This window comes from Pongo abelii, chromosome 4 (genome assembly GCF_028885655.2).
Source record: "Pongo abelii isolate AG06213 chromosome 4, NHGRI_mPonAbe1-v2.0_pri, whole genome shotgun sequence".
Lineage (NCBI taxonomy): Eukaryota > Metazoa > Chordata > Mammalia > Primates > Hominidae > Pongo > Pongo abelii.
Genome location: NC_071989.2, coordinates 189,077,945 through 189,095,268, shown reverse-complemented (window position 1 = coordinate 189,095,268; position 17,324 = coordinate 189,077,945). Strand labels below are relative to the sequence as shown.

The window sequence follows — 17,324 nt, the reverse complement described above, 5'->3', positions numbered from 1 at the left end:
TTTTTGTTTTTACCTAATTACAATTATGCAATTTTGTAATTTTATATTCTTCTCTTTTCACTTAGCATTTCTAGGATCCTAAACTCATTCATTCTTTTTTGTTTTTGTTTTTGAGACAGAGTCTCGCTCTCACCCAGGCTGGAGTGCAGTGGTGCGATCTCGGCTCACTGCAAGCTCCGCCTCCCAGGTTCAGGCCATTCTCCTGCCTCAGCCTCCCGAGTAGCTGGGACTACAGGCGCCCGCCACCACGCCCAGCTAATTTTCTGTATTTTTAGTAGAGACGGGGTTTCACCATGTTGGCCAGGATGGTCTCAATCTCTTGACCTTGTGATCTGCCCACCTTGGCCTCCCAAAGTGCTGGGATTACGGGCGTGAGTCACTACCCTGGGCTGATCCTAAACTCTTTCTAAGTAGCTTTCTAAGTGGCTACACGATGCTCCACTGGGTGGCTGTCTCAGAGTTCAGGCCTCCATTCACTACAGAGGTGGATATTTTGTCTGTTCACCCTGTTTAATTATGCAGCCTGAGGAGAAAGGGGGAGCCCGATGATTTTAGATCCCTGTCAACTCTTAATAGGAGGCACGTCCAATAGACGATGGGAGGAACACTAACGCAGTGGAGATACCAACGAAATATCACAATGCAAGGAGCCCTTGAGATAAATGCCCTGCCTGGGCCCATCGCCATCAGCTGAGGGCCTGGGAGCGCCTGCAGTGGGGAAGCATCCCGAGGGGCTCACCCTAGGCAGGAGCGGGGCTGGGGGCAGCTGCGGCCCAGGAGGAGGCAGGGGCTTCCTCACTTGCTGTTAAGCCTGGCCGCAGTCATAGCCTCTTTCAAAGCAGATTTCCTGAAAACTATACAGCTCTCCAACCTACCGTAAATGGACAGCCCAGGGCATGCAGCCCTGACCCTGTGGAGCACCTGTGCCAAGTGTGTGAGAAAAAGCTTTAGTTCCAATATAACAAATAATGTCTACATCACAGGTTTGGCGATCGATGGGAATAATCATGAAGTCAAAGAAAGACACATTCAGCTGGTCAAGAAAAGGGGGAAAGTCAAGGCTCTCGATGAAGAACTTTACAGTAAGTGGAGGACCTCTGAGTGGGAGGAGCTAGTGCAGCGCCAGCCGCTTTCTAGGACTGTATTCCAGCAGCGCTGGAGACTGGAGATTCTCATTTGTCCCAGCTCAGATAAACAGAAGGAGGGTTAAGCCCATGCTGTAAAACCGGGCTTCGCAGGGTATGGGATGGTTTATTTTAGGTGGTGGCGGCACGTGGATAATTTTTTTAAGTGTTAAGAGTTATATACAGTAGTTACTTTAATTATTCCGGCAAATGATACTGCTTTTCTGTTTACGGTAGGGATATATTATTTTCTTTTTAAAGCAAGTTTATTTCTGTGAAGAAGTGAGCTAAGCTACAGACAAGTAGTAAATAACCCTCAGTACGGGTGGTTTGTGGGCCCGCGTGGACTCCCAGGTGGGAGCTGGTGGGGAGGTGCCGTCGGTGTGGGTGATGTGACTTGGGTAACGACACCAGGTGGCACTCACAGTCCTGGGTCAAGGCTTGTTGTTCCAGTGCGGCAAACTGACTTTCCTTTCATTTAGAACAAGACAGCATGGACTTAAAAGTGGAATTTGAGACACACTTTGGCATTGCCCACACGCGCTGGGCCACCCACGGGGTCCCCAGTGCTGTCAACAGCCACCCCCAGCGCTCGGACAAAGGCAACGGTGCGTGGCATGCTTCCCTGTCCCCATGGTCCCACCTCACCCTGAGTTGTGTCAGGGCCAGTGCCCGCTAAAGCCAGTTCCACGCCCACCTCTGACTGACTTCTCAGCCTGCTTCGTCTTCCCAAGAGAATGCGGGCGTCCCCTCTTCCAGAGCTCGGCCCAGTGGCCTGGGCCTCAGTCAGGAGGCAGGCAGCCTGGTCCTAGGGTGGTGCTGGCCTCCCAGGAGTGCACAGGAAAACGATGGCACTTAACCAGGAGAGCTGCTGGCTCCTTGGAACCCAGCCCATGAGTGGGATGAGGCCGCATGAGGGACTGAGGGGCCTGGCCACTGTTCCTCCCCAAGTGACGGAAATGCTGCAGAAGGCTGTGCCCTTCAAGCAAGGATGGGTTCTGTTCTTATGCAGCTAAACCTATCTTTTCCCCGCAGAATGGTCCAGGTGAGGGCAGGGGCTGTACTGGTCTTGATTGGTGCCACCAGACACACTGTGGGCCCCAGCAGGAGCCCTCAGCAGCCAGGGGCTTAGGGTTTGGAGAAGTAGGGGCTGCAGCCCGAAGCCCAAGGGCCCTTCCCAGGTGGGAAGCCCTCAACTCAGCTTGCTTCATGTTCTTAAAAATTGAGAATCACTGTGCATAAAAGTCCAGACTTCTGGCATCACTTGAAAAACTGGAGGATCTGGAAACACTGAGCTGACAGCGCGTTGGAGCTCCACGGATTGGCAGAGGGCCAAGGTCGCTGCACCTGCTGTCCTTGGTGGGTTTCAGGCTCTCCTGTTCGCCCTGTCACCCCCTCAGGCCAGGTTGCTGCACCTGCTGTCCTTGGTGGGTTTCAGGCTCTCCTGTTCGCCCCATCACCCCCTCAGGCCAGGTCGCTGCACCTGCTGTCCTTGGTGGGTTTCAGGCTCTCCTGTTCGCCCCGTCACCCCCTCAGGCTCACAGGGTGTGTGTCACGTGCATGGGTCGCCAGGACAGTTCTCCACGCGTGATTCTTTTAAATGACACCCTTGCCCCCTCTCATGGGGGAAAGACTGGTAGGTTTGCAGCTCCCGGTGGCAGCTCTCAGGGGTCTGTGGTCAGCCCCAGGGTGCCGGGTCCCCTGCAGTGGGATGCAGTAAGCATGGAGCGGAAGAGAGGATCTAATCCCTGTCCCTCCCAGGCCTCCAAGGGCAGGCAGGAGTCTAAGACATAACCTGGGCCTTCCAGGGGGTCCCCCACTCTAGGTGAGGCCTGGTCCAGTCACAAGCCCCTGAAGCCCCCAACCTGGACATGCCAGGGGAGGGTGTACAGCAAAGAGAGTGATTTCTGAGGTCAACTGGACCCCCCAACCCAAGACATCCTCTGGCATAGTGTAAGTTTGTGTCAAGCCTAATGTTAGATAGGACCAAATATATCAGAGCAGTTACTGGGAGCTTATTAGCAGGCACTAAGCCTTGACACTTGACAAGTCCCACTGCAGTTAATCCTTGTGGAAGTCAGGCTGCAGGAGAGCAGCACCAGCCTGCTTGGTGTCCCCCACCCACTGCTGATCAGTCGTTCTCCGAGGCAGTGTAACTGGGTGGGATGGGCAGGCACCCCCACCACCCACAGAAAGTGCAGTGGTGCCGCTTCTCCCCAGAGCACTCTGCAGGGTGTCACCAGCTCACCCCGCCCAATTTGGAAGGGAAGCCGTCCCCCAGAGAACGGAAAGAGAGCCCCATCCACCCTGCTCAGCAGAGCAGCTTGCTAGTAGCACAGGAGCCAGGGCTACTCATGCATCCACGTGGTCAGGGTCTTGAGGGAGTGAGGTTTTTGCGAGGGCCTGTTCCTTGGGTCTGGCTCATGCCCTGAACCATAGGGCATTTCGTGACTGAGGCACACACCCTATGTCCAGGAGGAGGACAGCAGACCCCATGGTGCTGAGGACCTAGAATGTACATCTGGCCAGAGCCCAGGTCAAGTGCAGAAGCTGGTCCCTGGGGCAGTCGTGCTGGCCGAGAAAACACTGTGCCCAGACCGTGTGCCCTGAGATGTTGCCACTTCAGCCACAGCCTCCTGCCCTTCCCAGTGACAAAATGAACCTCATTGGAAAATCCCCCTCTTCAGTGCAGACGATGATTCTCATTGTGTCCCCAAAGCAGGAGGCTCCCAGGAGGCCCACCCACACCCAAACTTGGACACTCCAACCCTGACTCAGGATGAGTAATTGAAAAGAAAACAACAGGGCAATAAGCAAAGATTTATAAAATTTCTTTAACAACTTAGCAGTCATAGCTGAAGAGGGTGCTTTTAAGGAAGTCTGAAGGCTCAGCAACTACACTGCACAAGGAAATTACACAAAGATTCTGCAGAGACAGCATGGATTCCAGGAAACAAATTAATGATAGGATCATAGACTGAGATGAAAGAAAGTATAACAGAATTAAGAGAATAATGTAAAGAAACAATATCACTGGCCAGGCGTGGTGGCTCACGCCTGTAATCCCAGCACTTTGGAGGCTGAGGCGGGCAGATCACAAAGTCAGGAGATTGAGACCATCCTGGCTAACACGGTGAAACCCCGTCTCTACTAAAAATACAAAAAATTAGCTGGGTGTGGTGGCGGGTGCCTGTAATCCCAGCTACTTGGGAGGCTGAGGCAGGAGAATGGCGTGAACCCAGGAGGCGGAGCTTGCAGTGAGCCGAGATGGCGCCACTGCACTCCAGCCTGGGAGACAGAGCAAGACTCCGTCTCAAAAAAAAAAAAAAAAGAAAGAAAGAAAAAGAAACAATATCACCATAGATATAAAAAAAATGGAGAAGGGGATAGATGTGGAGACAGTTAATATGGATCCAACATATGGGTAACTGGTGTGCACAAGAAGCGATCGGAGCACAGAGCAGTAAAAAATAAATAAATAAATAAATAAAAAAAAAATAGAGCTGAGCTGTGGTCAGCACATCTGTTGAAACTGGGCTTTTCTTATTTAAGCCCTCCCATTTTTGGGTGTGACCTCACAAAAACAAACAGTACGATTTTTTTAAATAGAGGAAATCATGATGAGAATAAAGAAAAAGAATAATGGAAAAGGTTTCAAAAGATGCTGTGGGAGAAATCTTTCCTGAACTGAAGGAAAACTTGAGTTGGAGATCCAAAGAAATAAAAAATAGTCAATAGACCAGGCACAGTGGCTCAAGCCTATAATTCTAGCACTTTGGGAGGCCGAGGTGGGTGGATCACCTGAGGTCAGGAGTTCGAGACCAGCCTGGCCAACATGTGGAAACCCCGTCTCTACTAAAAAAATACAAAAATTAGCCAGGCATGATGGCAAGCACCTGTAATTCCAGCTACTTGGGAGGCTGAGGCAGGAGAATCGCTTGAACCCGGGAGTTGGCGGTCGTGGTGAGCCAAGGTCGCGCCACTGCACTCCAGCCTGGGTGACAGAGTGAGATTCCGTCTCAAAAAAATAATAATAATAATAATAAAAACAAATAAGACTTCACAGTGATGCTTTGAAAAAAATAGTCAATATTTATGAAGCATATCCAACATCTAGACACCTCCTGGTGGAATTATTGAACCTCAAGGGTAATAGGGAATCTTTCTGTCCTCTAGGAGGAGAGGGAAACAGGGCTACTTGCCCAGAAAAATTCTCAGGCTGGCCTTGGACCTTTCCCTCAAGGCACTCATACACCCGCTATTTATGGAGAAAATGCAGTGGGGTGGAGGCAGACATCCCTCACCGCATCCCCCATCCCCCCCACCCCCCACCCTCCGCCAGGATCAGCGGGTGCTACCTGTGCAGGAAGCCGCCCGCGTGAGCTGGGTGTGCGGCAGGCCTGGGGGAGGTGGGAGAAGCTGCAGCTGGCAGATCCTGCTGTGCAGGAATGTGGCTGAGCCTGGGGATGCCAGAACTTCTGGGATTTTTCCCCCAAGGAAACCAGGATTTTAAAGTGAACACTCAGAATTTTAAAAACTCAAATATTTTTACAACACAATGTGGGTCAAACACAGCACGGGGCTGGACTGTTCTTTGTGACCTCTTTGTGCCTAAAGGCAGTTGAGAGTGCCTGGACTCATCATCCCCGTGGGACATCAACCCCAAAGCCTGTTTGATACTCTAGTAGCCCACAGGGGAGAGCTCTCTGCACGGTCAGGCTGGTGGCTGCCGGTCACTGAAAGAGGGATGTGTATTTCCTCCAGATCCCATTGTAGTAGCCGCTGCCCTAGACATCCTTGGTGCTAATCCCCGGTTCCATTGTAGTAGCCGCCGTAAACATCTGTGCTAATCACTGTAAACAAAGTGTGCTTAACAGAAGTCTTGAGGCCTGGAGTTTGCAGAGAGCTCTCAAGCCTTGAAATCATCTCTGTTCACATCTGACATGAACTTCCTTCTCAGTAGCATTTGTCTCTTAACTTTTCTTTCAGAATTTGTTGTCATCCACAATGGGATCATCACAAATTACAAAGATCTGAGGAAATTTCTGGTAAGATGCTTCCCCTAGGTGATGTCTCAGTCCGGTGGGATTGGTCTCCCCAGAAACTTTCCAGCCAGCTCATTTCCTTGCGGAAACCAGTGTGGGAACTGAGTGAGACCCACACTCAGCCATGTCACTGTGTTGAGAAGAAACCTCTGCCTTGGCTGAGCCAGGCCCTGCAGATCTCGTTTGAGGAGATAACAGGGCATTAGTGTTTATCTCAAGGGCCACTGCAGATTCCCAGAATCAAAATAACAGGAACTTCGTTTTATTAAACTGTCTGCATTATATAACACAGCAACGCGTATACCGGTGGAGTTGGGACGGAAAGTCAGACAGTGAATGTCTAAAGTTTGAAAGGTTTTGTGGTGTTAGTTGGGATGTGGGTGGATTTGACTCAACATATTTTATCATTTTGACTGCTGTTATTTTGCAATGTCCAGATTAGTGGCAAGGGCGAGCTTCTGAGGTGGGATGATCTCAGGGCCTCCCGGAGTGACTCAGAGGTATTTGGCTGTGTGATGCTGGCAAACATTTTTCGTCCCTTCCCAGTTTTCCTTGTTCTTGACTTAAATCACTCCAAGGGCAGATCACCAGGGAGGAGAGGGAGTTGGCCAGGCAGACATTGTGCAATGACCAATCTCTCACACTGTGCTGACTGCATATTCCAGGAAAGTAAAGGCTACGAGTTTGAGTCAGAAACAGATACAGAGACCATCGCCAAGCTGATTAAATATGTGTTCGACAACAGAGAAACTGAGGACATTACGTTTTCAACATTGGTCGAGAGAGTCATTCAGCAGTTGGTGAGTTACAAACCCATCTGTCTAACTCATTCCTTCATTCTTTCATTAAAAACATTTTTTTCAAGCAGCAAGTGCCAAGGAATCCTTCATTTCTTGTAAGCCCTTATTAGACAAACTGCACAGAGTCCTGAGGATAAAAGACAGCTCATCTGCAGTGCCTGGCCTTAAGATGTTACACTCTTGTAGAACTGGAAGACGTTCTGTGGTTTGGGTAGTCAACATCAAATAGAAAGTGCCCTGCTTCATCGTGACACTTCTGAAACTGTGACTGGCATTAGAGTCCAGGGCTTTTTACGATGCACACGTGAACTTGGTGGTGGTCTGCAGAGAGAGTTGTGGTACCAAGCGAGGATGTGTTTCTAGGTTTTTCTTTTTTGAGACAGAGTCTCACTCTGTTGCCCAGGCTGGAGTGCAGTGGTGTGATCTTGGCTCACTGCAACCTCCACCTCCTGGGTTCAGGCAGTTTTCCTGCCTCAGCCTCCCGAGTAGCTGAGACTACAGGCACGCACCACCACACCTGGCTAATTTTTGTATTTTTAGTAGAGACGGGGTTTCACTATGTTGACCAGGCTGGTCTCGAACTCCTGACTTCAAGTGATCCACCTGCCTTGGCCTCCCAAAATGCTGGGATTTACAAGCGTGAGTCACCATGCCCGGCCTGTTTTTGTGATAGGCGATATCAGAGCATGTCTGAATGTGGAACGGAATGGCCCCAAAGAGAGAGAGAGGGAGAGAGGGAGAGAGATTGGGGACATCCCAGAGGACAGGGCCCAGGGAGCAGAAGTCCCTGAGAAGGGAGCACACACTGGGAGTATTGTCCAAGGGGTGGCCCCTACACTGAGGAGGAGGTGGAGCAGACACAGGCCCATGTGGGGTGAGGGAGGACGAGAGGGGTCCAGCCCTCTCAGAGCCCATCCTCTCAGACAGCAGTGCCACCCACTAGCTCCCCCAGGGCTGTGGCAGCCTGGACACTGGCCCAGAGTCCAGAACATCTGGCAGGCACCACCCTGTAGTTTAGAATACATCATTCTTGAGCAGGTGTTTTCAGAGCCTGATTTAAAAAGTAAGTCTACTGTTGAAGCCCTTTTTGTCCTCTAACTCCCGTTTTTGGAGGTCCGTCATTTAGAGGATGTGTTTATAAATAACAGCCTATCCCACATTTAATGTGCTGGATAATGTACAGTGAGCCAATTAGGTATTACAGCATGCTGTTTCTTCTTTTCCATTTTTATTTTGAAATCTCAGAAATACCTCTCTCATAATGACACTTTTAAACTTAAGACTTTTCCTACCTGGGACGGTACCGGGCTCTTTTTGGCAGAGAATGTGCAGTGTTTTTCCATTCAGTCCTATCTTATTGTTGACAAAAGCACCAGGGTGTGCCTGAAGCCCCCTGGTCTGGAGCAGTTTGAAAGCCCCGCTGAGGCCTGGGGACGCTGACTCAGGTTCCTCTGGCCCTGTAGCTGAGTTGGCAACCTAGATCCGACGCGCTGACCACACAGGGCCTGGGGCTGCCCATGGCTTCCACACTTGGAGGATTTCATGTGGAAATTCAGATTTGCAGCTGCTTATATATAACTGAGCTCTGCTAGGGTTGCGGTAAGTTAGTACAGGATGGTCAGGACGTAGGGGAGAAATTTACAACAAGAATTTAAGTCAAAAAACCATCTGGCCTCTTGTGTTAGGAGAACTGGATTCTAGTTCTGGCTTTGCACAAACCAACCAGCTGAGGCCCGGAGGGCAAGTGACAGTCATATCCATGGAAAGGATAATAGCAGTAACGGTCATAACAACCTGTGCTTCTCTTGGGTCTCCGTACTCCAGGCTCAGTGCATTAGCTTATCATCATCACAGAAGCCACACCAGGTGGTGCTGTTCTCACTTCCTCCACAGATGAGGAGAATGAGGCACCAAGACGGCTAAAGGGATAGCCCAGTGAAGGGGTGGAGCCAGGATTTGAACTCAGGCCCTACCGTGTGTTGAGCTAAAGTGCAGTTCACAGGGGCTTGCTGAGTAGGTGCTGTCCCTGAGCAGGGCAGGGCAGCCTGGTCCCAGCTATCATTTCCTGTGACTCTGACTGCCCCGTCCACCCAGCTGGCACCCCTGCCGGGCTCCCTGTGGGCCTGGGCAAGCATGCCGCACATTGCTCACCGTGGAATTCACACGTTCTGGTTTGTGGTAGTTCCCGTGGCACCGTCTGTTTTGCTTTCCCTCGTGATGTCACCCCGGATGCGCTGTCCTGCACTCAGCTCCCCGAGGGACCCCAGGACCTCCCGCATCAAGAGGGCCCAGGGAAACGCATCTGGGCTGTGGCCAGGCTGCAGCAGCGGCTGCTGGAACGCGTTGGCCTTCACTGTCTCTGTTTGTGTGTTTTCAGGAAGGTGCATTCGCGCTGGTTTTCAAGAGCATCCACTACCCAGGAGAAGCTGTTGCCACACGGTGAGGCAAAACACACTGGCATTTCCTGTAAGAAAGAAGGAAAATAAAATCACTTAGCTGGAGGGAGAAGGGAGAGGTAGGGCCTGTGGCACGCTGGAAGGTGCTTGTGGTGTCTAAAGGACAACTGCGACTCAGACCCAGGAACCGCGCCCCACCATCTCCATGGCTGGTGGTGCTACACTTCTGAATTAAAAAAAAAAAAAAAGAAACCAGAAAGTTGGATTTGTGTTTGAAATCTCCACAGATTTTTAGAGGTGGGCAACAAATTCCAGTTATAAACAAAATTGTACGGACATGGTGGATCCAGGTTTTGTGGGGCTTGAAGCCTGTACAATATGGGGCCCCCCTTTAAGAAAAAGCATGCAAAATTATGAACATGCAACTAGGGAGCAAGGTGAATATTGATTTGGATCCAGTACAGAAGAGGCCTTGAAGGCCCGGAGCTCAAGCTTCACCTTCACAAAGGAGCATCCCAGGAATCAGCTCAGAGAGCCTGGTTGCCCCCATGTGTCCCTCTGTTACAGTGGGCCCCCAGTGCTGCATGGATTTACAGAAGCAGATTAAGTGCCATCCTGTTTATATTCACATGGATTGATCATCCATCCAACCATGCAACTAATATTTGCTGTGCACACTGTGTGCTGGGCCCTGGGGACTTAGTGACAGCTGACCTGGTCCCTGCCTTGAAGGGCTGAACAGTTGTGTAGGAGGGCAGAGAAGGGCAGAGGATAGTGGTGCCCTATGCCCGGCCCTAGCACAGGATGTCATCCTACCTGGCAGGGGGGCAGTGGCAGGTAGCCCCAGGTAGGGGGCTGTCTGGGGCAGGCAGGCAGTGGGAAGAGGAACCAGCATGAGCAAAGGCAAGGGGCCCCGAGGGAGTGGGACCTCCCAGGATCCCCGTTGGCAAGGTGGGAGGCATGGTACAAGGACATTGGTGGGACGGAGGCGTTCTGGGCCCAGTGTGTGTTTACTGACACCTGCTGCGTGCCAGGCATGGGAGACAGTGCTGAGTAAGGTGGTGTGGACACTGCTCCGGGGCCTCAAAGGCTGTGGGGAGTGGAGAGGCGGACAGAGGCCGGCTCTAAATGGCCTCAGTGCCCTGCGGGCTGCGGGCTTCATCTGAAGCCCCAGGGGAGCCATCTAGAATGAACCTGTGGCCTGGGAGATGGCCGGAGAGGGTGAGGCTGTCTCTTCCAGACTGGCATAGTATCTCAGCAGGAAACAACAGGAATTTATCATCATTTTTTTAACCTTTTCTAAGGCTGGAACTAATTTGCCATTTGGAATTTAATTCCTTCAATTCATAGAATTATAAAATATCAGTTGGTTCCTATCAAATTTAGAAGGCCTTTTTAAAATCCAATTTTATCATGATTTACTATTTTAAATGAACTCAGAAGAAGGCAGCGTGAAGAAGCAATAAAGCTTTATTTTTCTAAATTGCCTATAACTGAGGGCTCTATAACCTGCAGGACAATCTTCGGGTTGTCTTGGGAGAATTATATGTCTCAAGGTCTAGAGAAACCACAGAGCTCAACCTACAGCAATAACATTTGGGGGAGTCATTTGCCAAGAAAATTAGATAACCACCTACTTTCTCACTGCCATTATTATAAACTATTTATGCTAGTTCCCCACTGGCCCCAGAACTATGTCTCAGATTTGCTTTAGACAATAAATGATTAAAATATTCAAGGTGTTCATAGCACCTTCCTCAAAGCCCCAGACTTTGTCCCCCTCTTTGAGAAGCCATAAGTGGGGTCCAAACAGGCCAACGTGACTGGAAAACAAGGTCTGTTATTGTTGAAGAAAAATTTAGGAACTGCATTGAGTCAGGCTAACAGATTATGGATATAGGTGGACTGGATTCAAGCTGATGAGCAAGCACTTCGTTAGTTCATTGATCTAAGTTAGCAAGAAATCACCTAAGGTAAAATGTTACCGGACTGTATTCCAATTCATGTGTTTGAAACAGCTCTCTTAAATTGTCTTATTACAGTGTTCATCTGTGTTTTCTTCTTATTAATAAATTAATGTGTAGAGGGGAAAAGGCACACATCCTTTAGTAATTACTGCAGTTTTACCTGCCTAGTTTCTAAGAACTGCAGGTTTAGAGCGCATGTGTTACCAGAGTGAGCCGCTTATTTCTGTGCACACCTATGGTAAATTTTATTTGCATGCTGTAATTTATAAGAATGAGAAAAGGATTAGATTTTGGAAGCAGGATGTCATTTAAATCATGGGATCTTTTTTATTTATTTATTTATTTATTTAGAGATGGAGTCTCGCTTTGTCGCCCAGGCTGGAGTGCAGCGGCGTGATCTCAGCTCACTGCAACCTCCGCCTCCTGGGTTCAAGTGATTCTCTTGTCTCAGCCTCCCGAGTAGCTGGGATTACAGGCACCCGCCACCATGCCCAGCTAATTTTTGTATTTTTAGTAGAGACAGGGTTCCACCATGTTGGCCAGGCTGGTGTCGAACTCCTGATCTCGTGATCCACCCGCTTCAGCCCCCCAAAGTGCTGGGATTACAGGCGTGAGCCACTGTGCGCCCAGCCAAATCATGAGATCTTAATCACGTTCACCACTAGAAGTTGTGAATCAGAAGGAAATATCCTAAAGCTCTTTCCTAAAGATCCCCTGCCGCGGTGCTCAGAGAGCCGGGCTCCAGTGGCTGAGACAGTGACGCTGGGACAGGAGGCCTGAGTGAGGGCCCCTCACCTTGGCCAGCTGCAGACTCCCCGAGATTTTGCCTGTGACAGGCAATGTCCCCTTTATGATGAAGTCTACCTGGTACAGGGTGAGGGTTCTAAACTTACATCCACGGGGTGTCACTTAGGCAGAGACAAAAAACCACCCAAGAAATCGCCTTATGTCACCTACAAAGTAGAGAATATACAAAAGTCAGTCAGACTAGTGCCCACTAATGCCAGAGAACTGGGATAGAGGAAGGGAAGGAACAACAGGGGGTCTTTGGGCAGATGGTGGGTGCAGAGTCCTATTGTTATAGGGATGCGCTGCTGTCGAGGCTGGGTGGAGACCCAGAGTGCCCCCGTGCCCCACCAGCACCTCCTCCGCTGCCGAACGCTCAGCCTCCGCCATCTAACCGTGTGGGTTGGTCACATGTGGGGACTCGACTGGACTGGAGGAGGCCCGGCCTAGGAGGGTGGGAGTGGGACAGGTTACCAGGCTTACTGGGCAAGTGGGTGATGCCAAGTCAGGGACCTGGGACTCAGGAGCTGGCCTTTCCATCCTGTGCTCCAGGCGTCCGTCCTGTGGGACCTAAACAGGATCCTCCACCCCTGGGAAAGGGCTAGATTTGGGGATCCCACCACAGATGCTGGGCAGACACCCAGCCCTGGGCGTCAAAGGCGATGGGTAATGGGATGCCTCCTTCTCCCTACAGGAGAGGCAGCCCCCTGCTCATCGGAGTCCGGAGCAAATACAAGCTCTCCACAGAACAGATCCCCATCTTATACAGGACATGTAAGTTTCTCAAGAAGTACTGGAATAGCACAGCTGCTGCCTGGTGTCGCAGGACTCGGCAGCTGCTCTGGCACGGTCAGCTGCCCTCTGAGGCAAGGAAGCCCCACTCTGAGCCAGACCCAACAGGCGCACAGCTCCAGGTCTAAAAGGTTTTTGTGCAACTGAGACTTGGCTCCATTTTTTTTAAGCTTTTCATTACGGACATGAATTTATCATGATTTTGTATATTGTCAAACATACACAAAAGTGCCGTTGTATAACGGCAACTGGGCTTTGATGTGAGTGCTTCTTTGGTTTGTTTTTGTTTGCATTCCTCTCACACTGTAGCCATTAAAATGCTTTTGCAGTGGTAGTGTGCTATTTGGGGATCTTTTACACGATTTGGCTGACACAGCCAAAGCTAAAAATTGCAAATTTCTCCCACACATATTCAGAGGGGAAATTGGTTCCTTGCTGCATATTATGCAAACAAAACTTCCCAGTGGGATTTGCAACCCATTCCTCCATTTGCTAGGCACTCTGGAGAATGTGAAGAATATCTGTAAGACGCGGATGAAGAGGCTGGACAGCTCCGCCTGCCTGCATGCTGTGGGCAACAAGGCCGTGGAGTTCTTCTTTGCTTCTGATGCAAGGTAACTGAGCCTTCTTCTCTTCGCTTCCTGGGATTACGTAATCAAAGAATGCCTGTCTAAACACTGCCGGCTCTTACTCATCCTTCCATGTGAGCTGTCATGGCTCCGCAAGTTGCAGGGCCGAAGAAGAGTTCAGCCATCCCTGGGCCTGGGCCTGGAGTCCTTGTCCTAGGAGCGCCTGCGTGACTGTGGTAGGCAGCCCTGGAGGCCAAAGGCCAGGTGCACTGGTGGGCACAGTGCTTCGAGCCTACACAAAATGAATGGGTTAGTTGCCAATGTTGTAAAATTTGGAGATTTCACAGAGAAATCTGAATCTCTAGCTTCTCTGGAAGAACTAGCAGATCTGGGCACGCTGTGCAGCCCTCTCTCGGGTCGCAGGTGTCTAGATCTGCTCGAAGGCTGCCCCCTTTAGATGAGACAAGTGTGTCTAGACCTCAGTCCCTCCCATGCCCCTCCCTGCCTTTGCCTGGGGTGAGACCATTTGTGAAAGACAGAGCCAAGACGTAGGGAGTTTTTCAATTGATTCGAAAGTCCATGTTCCCATCAATGCACTGAATAATGATTTTGAAATTTGAGAAATTCTGCTTTATACTCATTTCAGAAAAAAAAAGTTATACACACACACACACAGAGAGAGAGAGAGAGAGAGAGAGAGAACCAAAGCACTTTCCTGCCATTTGAAGTAGAAAACCACTGTAATCACCTCTGGTACCTTCTTCAAAGACCCAAAGGCTTGGGCCTTTGTTATGTTTCCATTCTTGATGGGTTTTCTCTTTGAGCTGTGCTGTGAGGCAGGGAGGACACCAGGCCAGGTCTCCTGGGAAACGGGAGTGACAGGGAGGCGAGGCCTGGTTAAACGCACAGAGTGACAGGGAGGCGAGGCCTGGTTAAACGCACAGAGTGACAGGGAGGCGAGGCCTGGTTAAACGCACAGCCAGCATCATACTTAACGCTGAGGTCGAGGCAGCGCTTCCCAAATGGTGCCCCTTAGAACACGCCAAGAATACCAACGAGACGCTGGTGTTATTTCAGTGATTCTGAAACAGAGAATTGTCGATTTTGGATAGTAGCATTAGAATTTGTTGAAGCTTTTATTTCTTAGAAGTTTGTCAAATAATTGTGATCTTAATGATCAATAGTAACTTATATTCAATGAAATATAATAGATGTTTCTTTTTTTATTTTTATTTATTTATTTATTTTGTCTCACTCTGTTGCCCAGACTGGAGTGCGGTGGTGGGATCTTGGCTCACTGCAACCTCTGCCTCTGGGTTCAAGTGATTCTCCTGCCTCAGCCTCCCAAGTAGCTGGGACTACAGGTGCCCGCCACCACACCCAGCTAATTTTTTCTACTTTGAGTAGAGATGGTGTTTCACTGTATTAGCCAGGATTGTCTCCATCTCCTGACCTCATGATCCGCCCACCTCGGCCTCCCAAAGCGCTGGGATTACAGGTGTGAGCCACCGCGCCCAGCCAGATGTTTCTTTTTTTAAAAAAAAGGCATGAATGCCTGAAAGGAGAGGAAATAATTATTTGTAGGCAATACTATTATACATTTTTAAATCCAGCCAAAAGGCTATTAGAACTGATAGTACTAGCAGCTGGTAGTAAAGGTTTGGAAATCCTATATCCTGGCCTTAGCCACGAAGCTGTATCTGGCTCGAGTGGGACCATGTCCACCTTGTTCTCAGGTGTCACCTCATGTGACCGGGCGAGAGGCAGTGAGCAAACATAAGGTGAACCAAAAAAGCAATACTCTTCACCATAGCTGGAAAAAAAAATGCTTTAACTAAATTCCTTAGAGTAAATTTTAACAAAAATACTCCAGAACATATTTGGAGAAGACTACAGAAATTTACCATGAGGAAGTAAGAGATTTGAATATAGGAGGAGATTCCACATTCCTCAGTAGGAAGGCTTAATATTCTTATCTTTTCTTTTTTCTTTTTTTTTTTTTTTGAGACAGGGTCTCATTAAGTTGCCCAGGCTGTCCTCGAACTAACCCCTGGACTCAAGGGATCCTCCTGCCTCAGCTTCCAGAGTGTCTATTTTCAAAAATTAATGCACTCAAAATTTAAAACTAATTTAATGATTACAAGTTATTTTTAAAAAATATTGACTCTACCCAAATTAATCTGTGAATTCTGTGCTGTAACTAAGACCCTCCAGGCCGGGCGCGGTGGCTCACGCCTATAATCCCAGCACTTTGGGAGGCTGAGGCGGGCGGATCATGAGGTCAGGAGATTGAGACCATCCTGGCTAACACGGTGAAACCCCGTCTCTACTAAAAAAAATACAAAAAATTAGCCAGGCATGGTGGCGGGCACCTGTAGTCCCAGCTACTCGGGAGGCTGAGGCAGGACAATGGCGTGAACCCGGGAGGCAGAGGTTGCAGTGAGCCGAGATAGCGCCACTGCACTCCAGCCTGGGTGACAGAGCGAGACTCCGTCTCAAAAAAACAAAACAAAACAAAACAAAAAAAAACCCCTGCATATTATTTTATTTGTTTATGCCTTTGGAACTTCAGGAAGTGATTCTGTCACGTGTAGTGTAGAGACAAGAAAGACAACACATGCTGAGAAAGACGAATGGCAGGTGGCCCTCCCAGATGTGAGCACACTGTCCAGCTTTTGGGCAACGGTGGCCGGTGTGTGCGGGGCACGGTATGAGGGCCTCATCAGGATCCCATGCAATAATTATGACAGACCTCTGGGGAAGGCACAGCTGTTTTCTGTTTACAGAGGCGGAACCTAAGACGGGAACTCCAGGGAGTTATGTATGTTGCCCACAGGCACAGGACTGGCAAGAGACAGAGGCCCCGAGTCCACCTCAAGCCTAACTGGTGGGCCATCGGTCTTAATGACTAGATTACGTGACTACCCATTTTGGAAATAAAATAATTATATTTAAACAAACAGGTACATGCACACATAAATATAAACACACATGCATCATGCATTGTTGGTTGGTTAATGCTACAATGTAAGCAGTGTTGATCTCTTGGAGACAGGATAGGGCAGTTTTTACTTCTTGTCACTCCATATTTCTACTTTTTATACAAAAAAAAGTATATTTCTATACAAAATCTTGTATAAAACTCTGTATACTTTTATACAAAGTATACAAAGTTATTTGTGTACTTTTATACAAAGTATACAAAGTTATTTGTGTACTTTTATACAAAGTATACAAAGTTATTTGTGTACTTTTATACGAAGTATACAAAGTTATTTGTGTACTTTTATACAAAGTTTTGTTTCAAATATTTTTTCCAGTACAGTGGCTTGCCATCCTTCTTTCTCTTTCTTCCCTAGGATCTGGCTGGATATACCTCTCTTAGAGCCTTAGACCTTGATAGTTTCTCTCCTTACCTTTGCACCAGGAGTCTAAGTGTTCATTTTCAGGCAGTCACGTGTGGGTGTGGCTCTTGATAGAATCAGAGTGTTTTTTTTTCTTTTTTTTTTGAGATGGAGTCTTGCTCTGTCACCCAGGCTGGAGTGCAGTGGCACAATCTCAGCCCACTGCAGCCTCCGCCTCCTGGGTTCAAGTGATTCTCCTGCCTCCCAAGTAGCTGGGATTACAGGTGCCTGCCACCACACCCAGCTAATTTTTGTATTTTTAGTAGAGACGGGGTTTTGCCATGTTGGCCAGGCTGGTCTCAAACTCCTGAACTCAGGTGATCTGCCCGCCTCGGCCTCCCAAAGTGCTGGGATTAGAGGCGTGAGCCAGGGCTCCCGGCTGAGAGTGTTTTCTCCAGTAGTCCTTCAAGCACAACCTGATGGTTTATACCACAACTGTAT

At 49.1% G+C, this 17,324-nt stretch overlaps 1 protein-coding gene across 3 annotated transcripts in view; it reads left to right on the top strand.

Moving 5' to 3' along the window:
• The window catches only part of GFPT2 (glutamine-fructose-6-phosphate transaminase 2), a 54,227-nt gene that overhangs the window by 15,859 nt on the left and 21,044 nt on the right, over positions 1-17,324 (top strand). For 2 of the 3 annotated variants that reach the window (NM_001132805.1, XM_063723890.1), the window contains 7 exon segments: positions 984-1,082; positions 1,607-1,732; positions 6,114-6,172; positions 6,835-6,969; positions 9,347-9,408; positions 12,813-12,892; positions 13,407-13,524. In NM_001132805.1, coding sequence (NP_001126277.1) covers positions 984-1,082; positions 1,607-1,732; positions 6,114-6,172; positions 6,835-6,969; positions 9,347-9,408; positions 12,813-12,892; positions 13,407-13,524 — 679 coding nt within the window. 3 annotated transcript variants of the gene reach the window in all.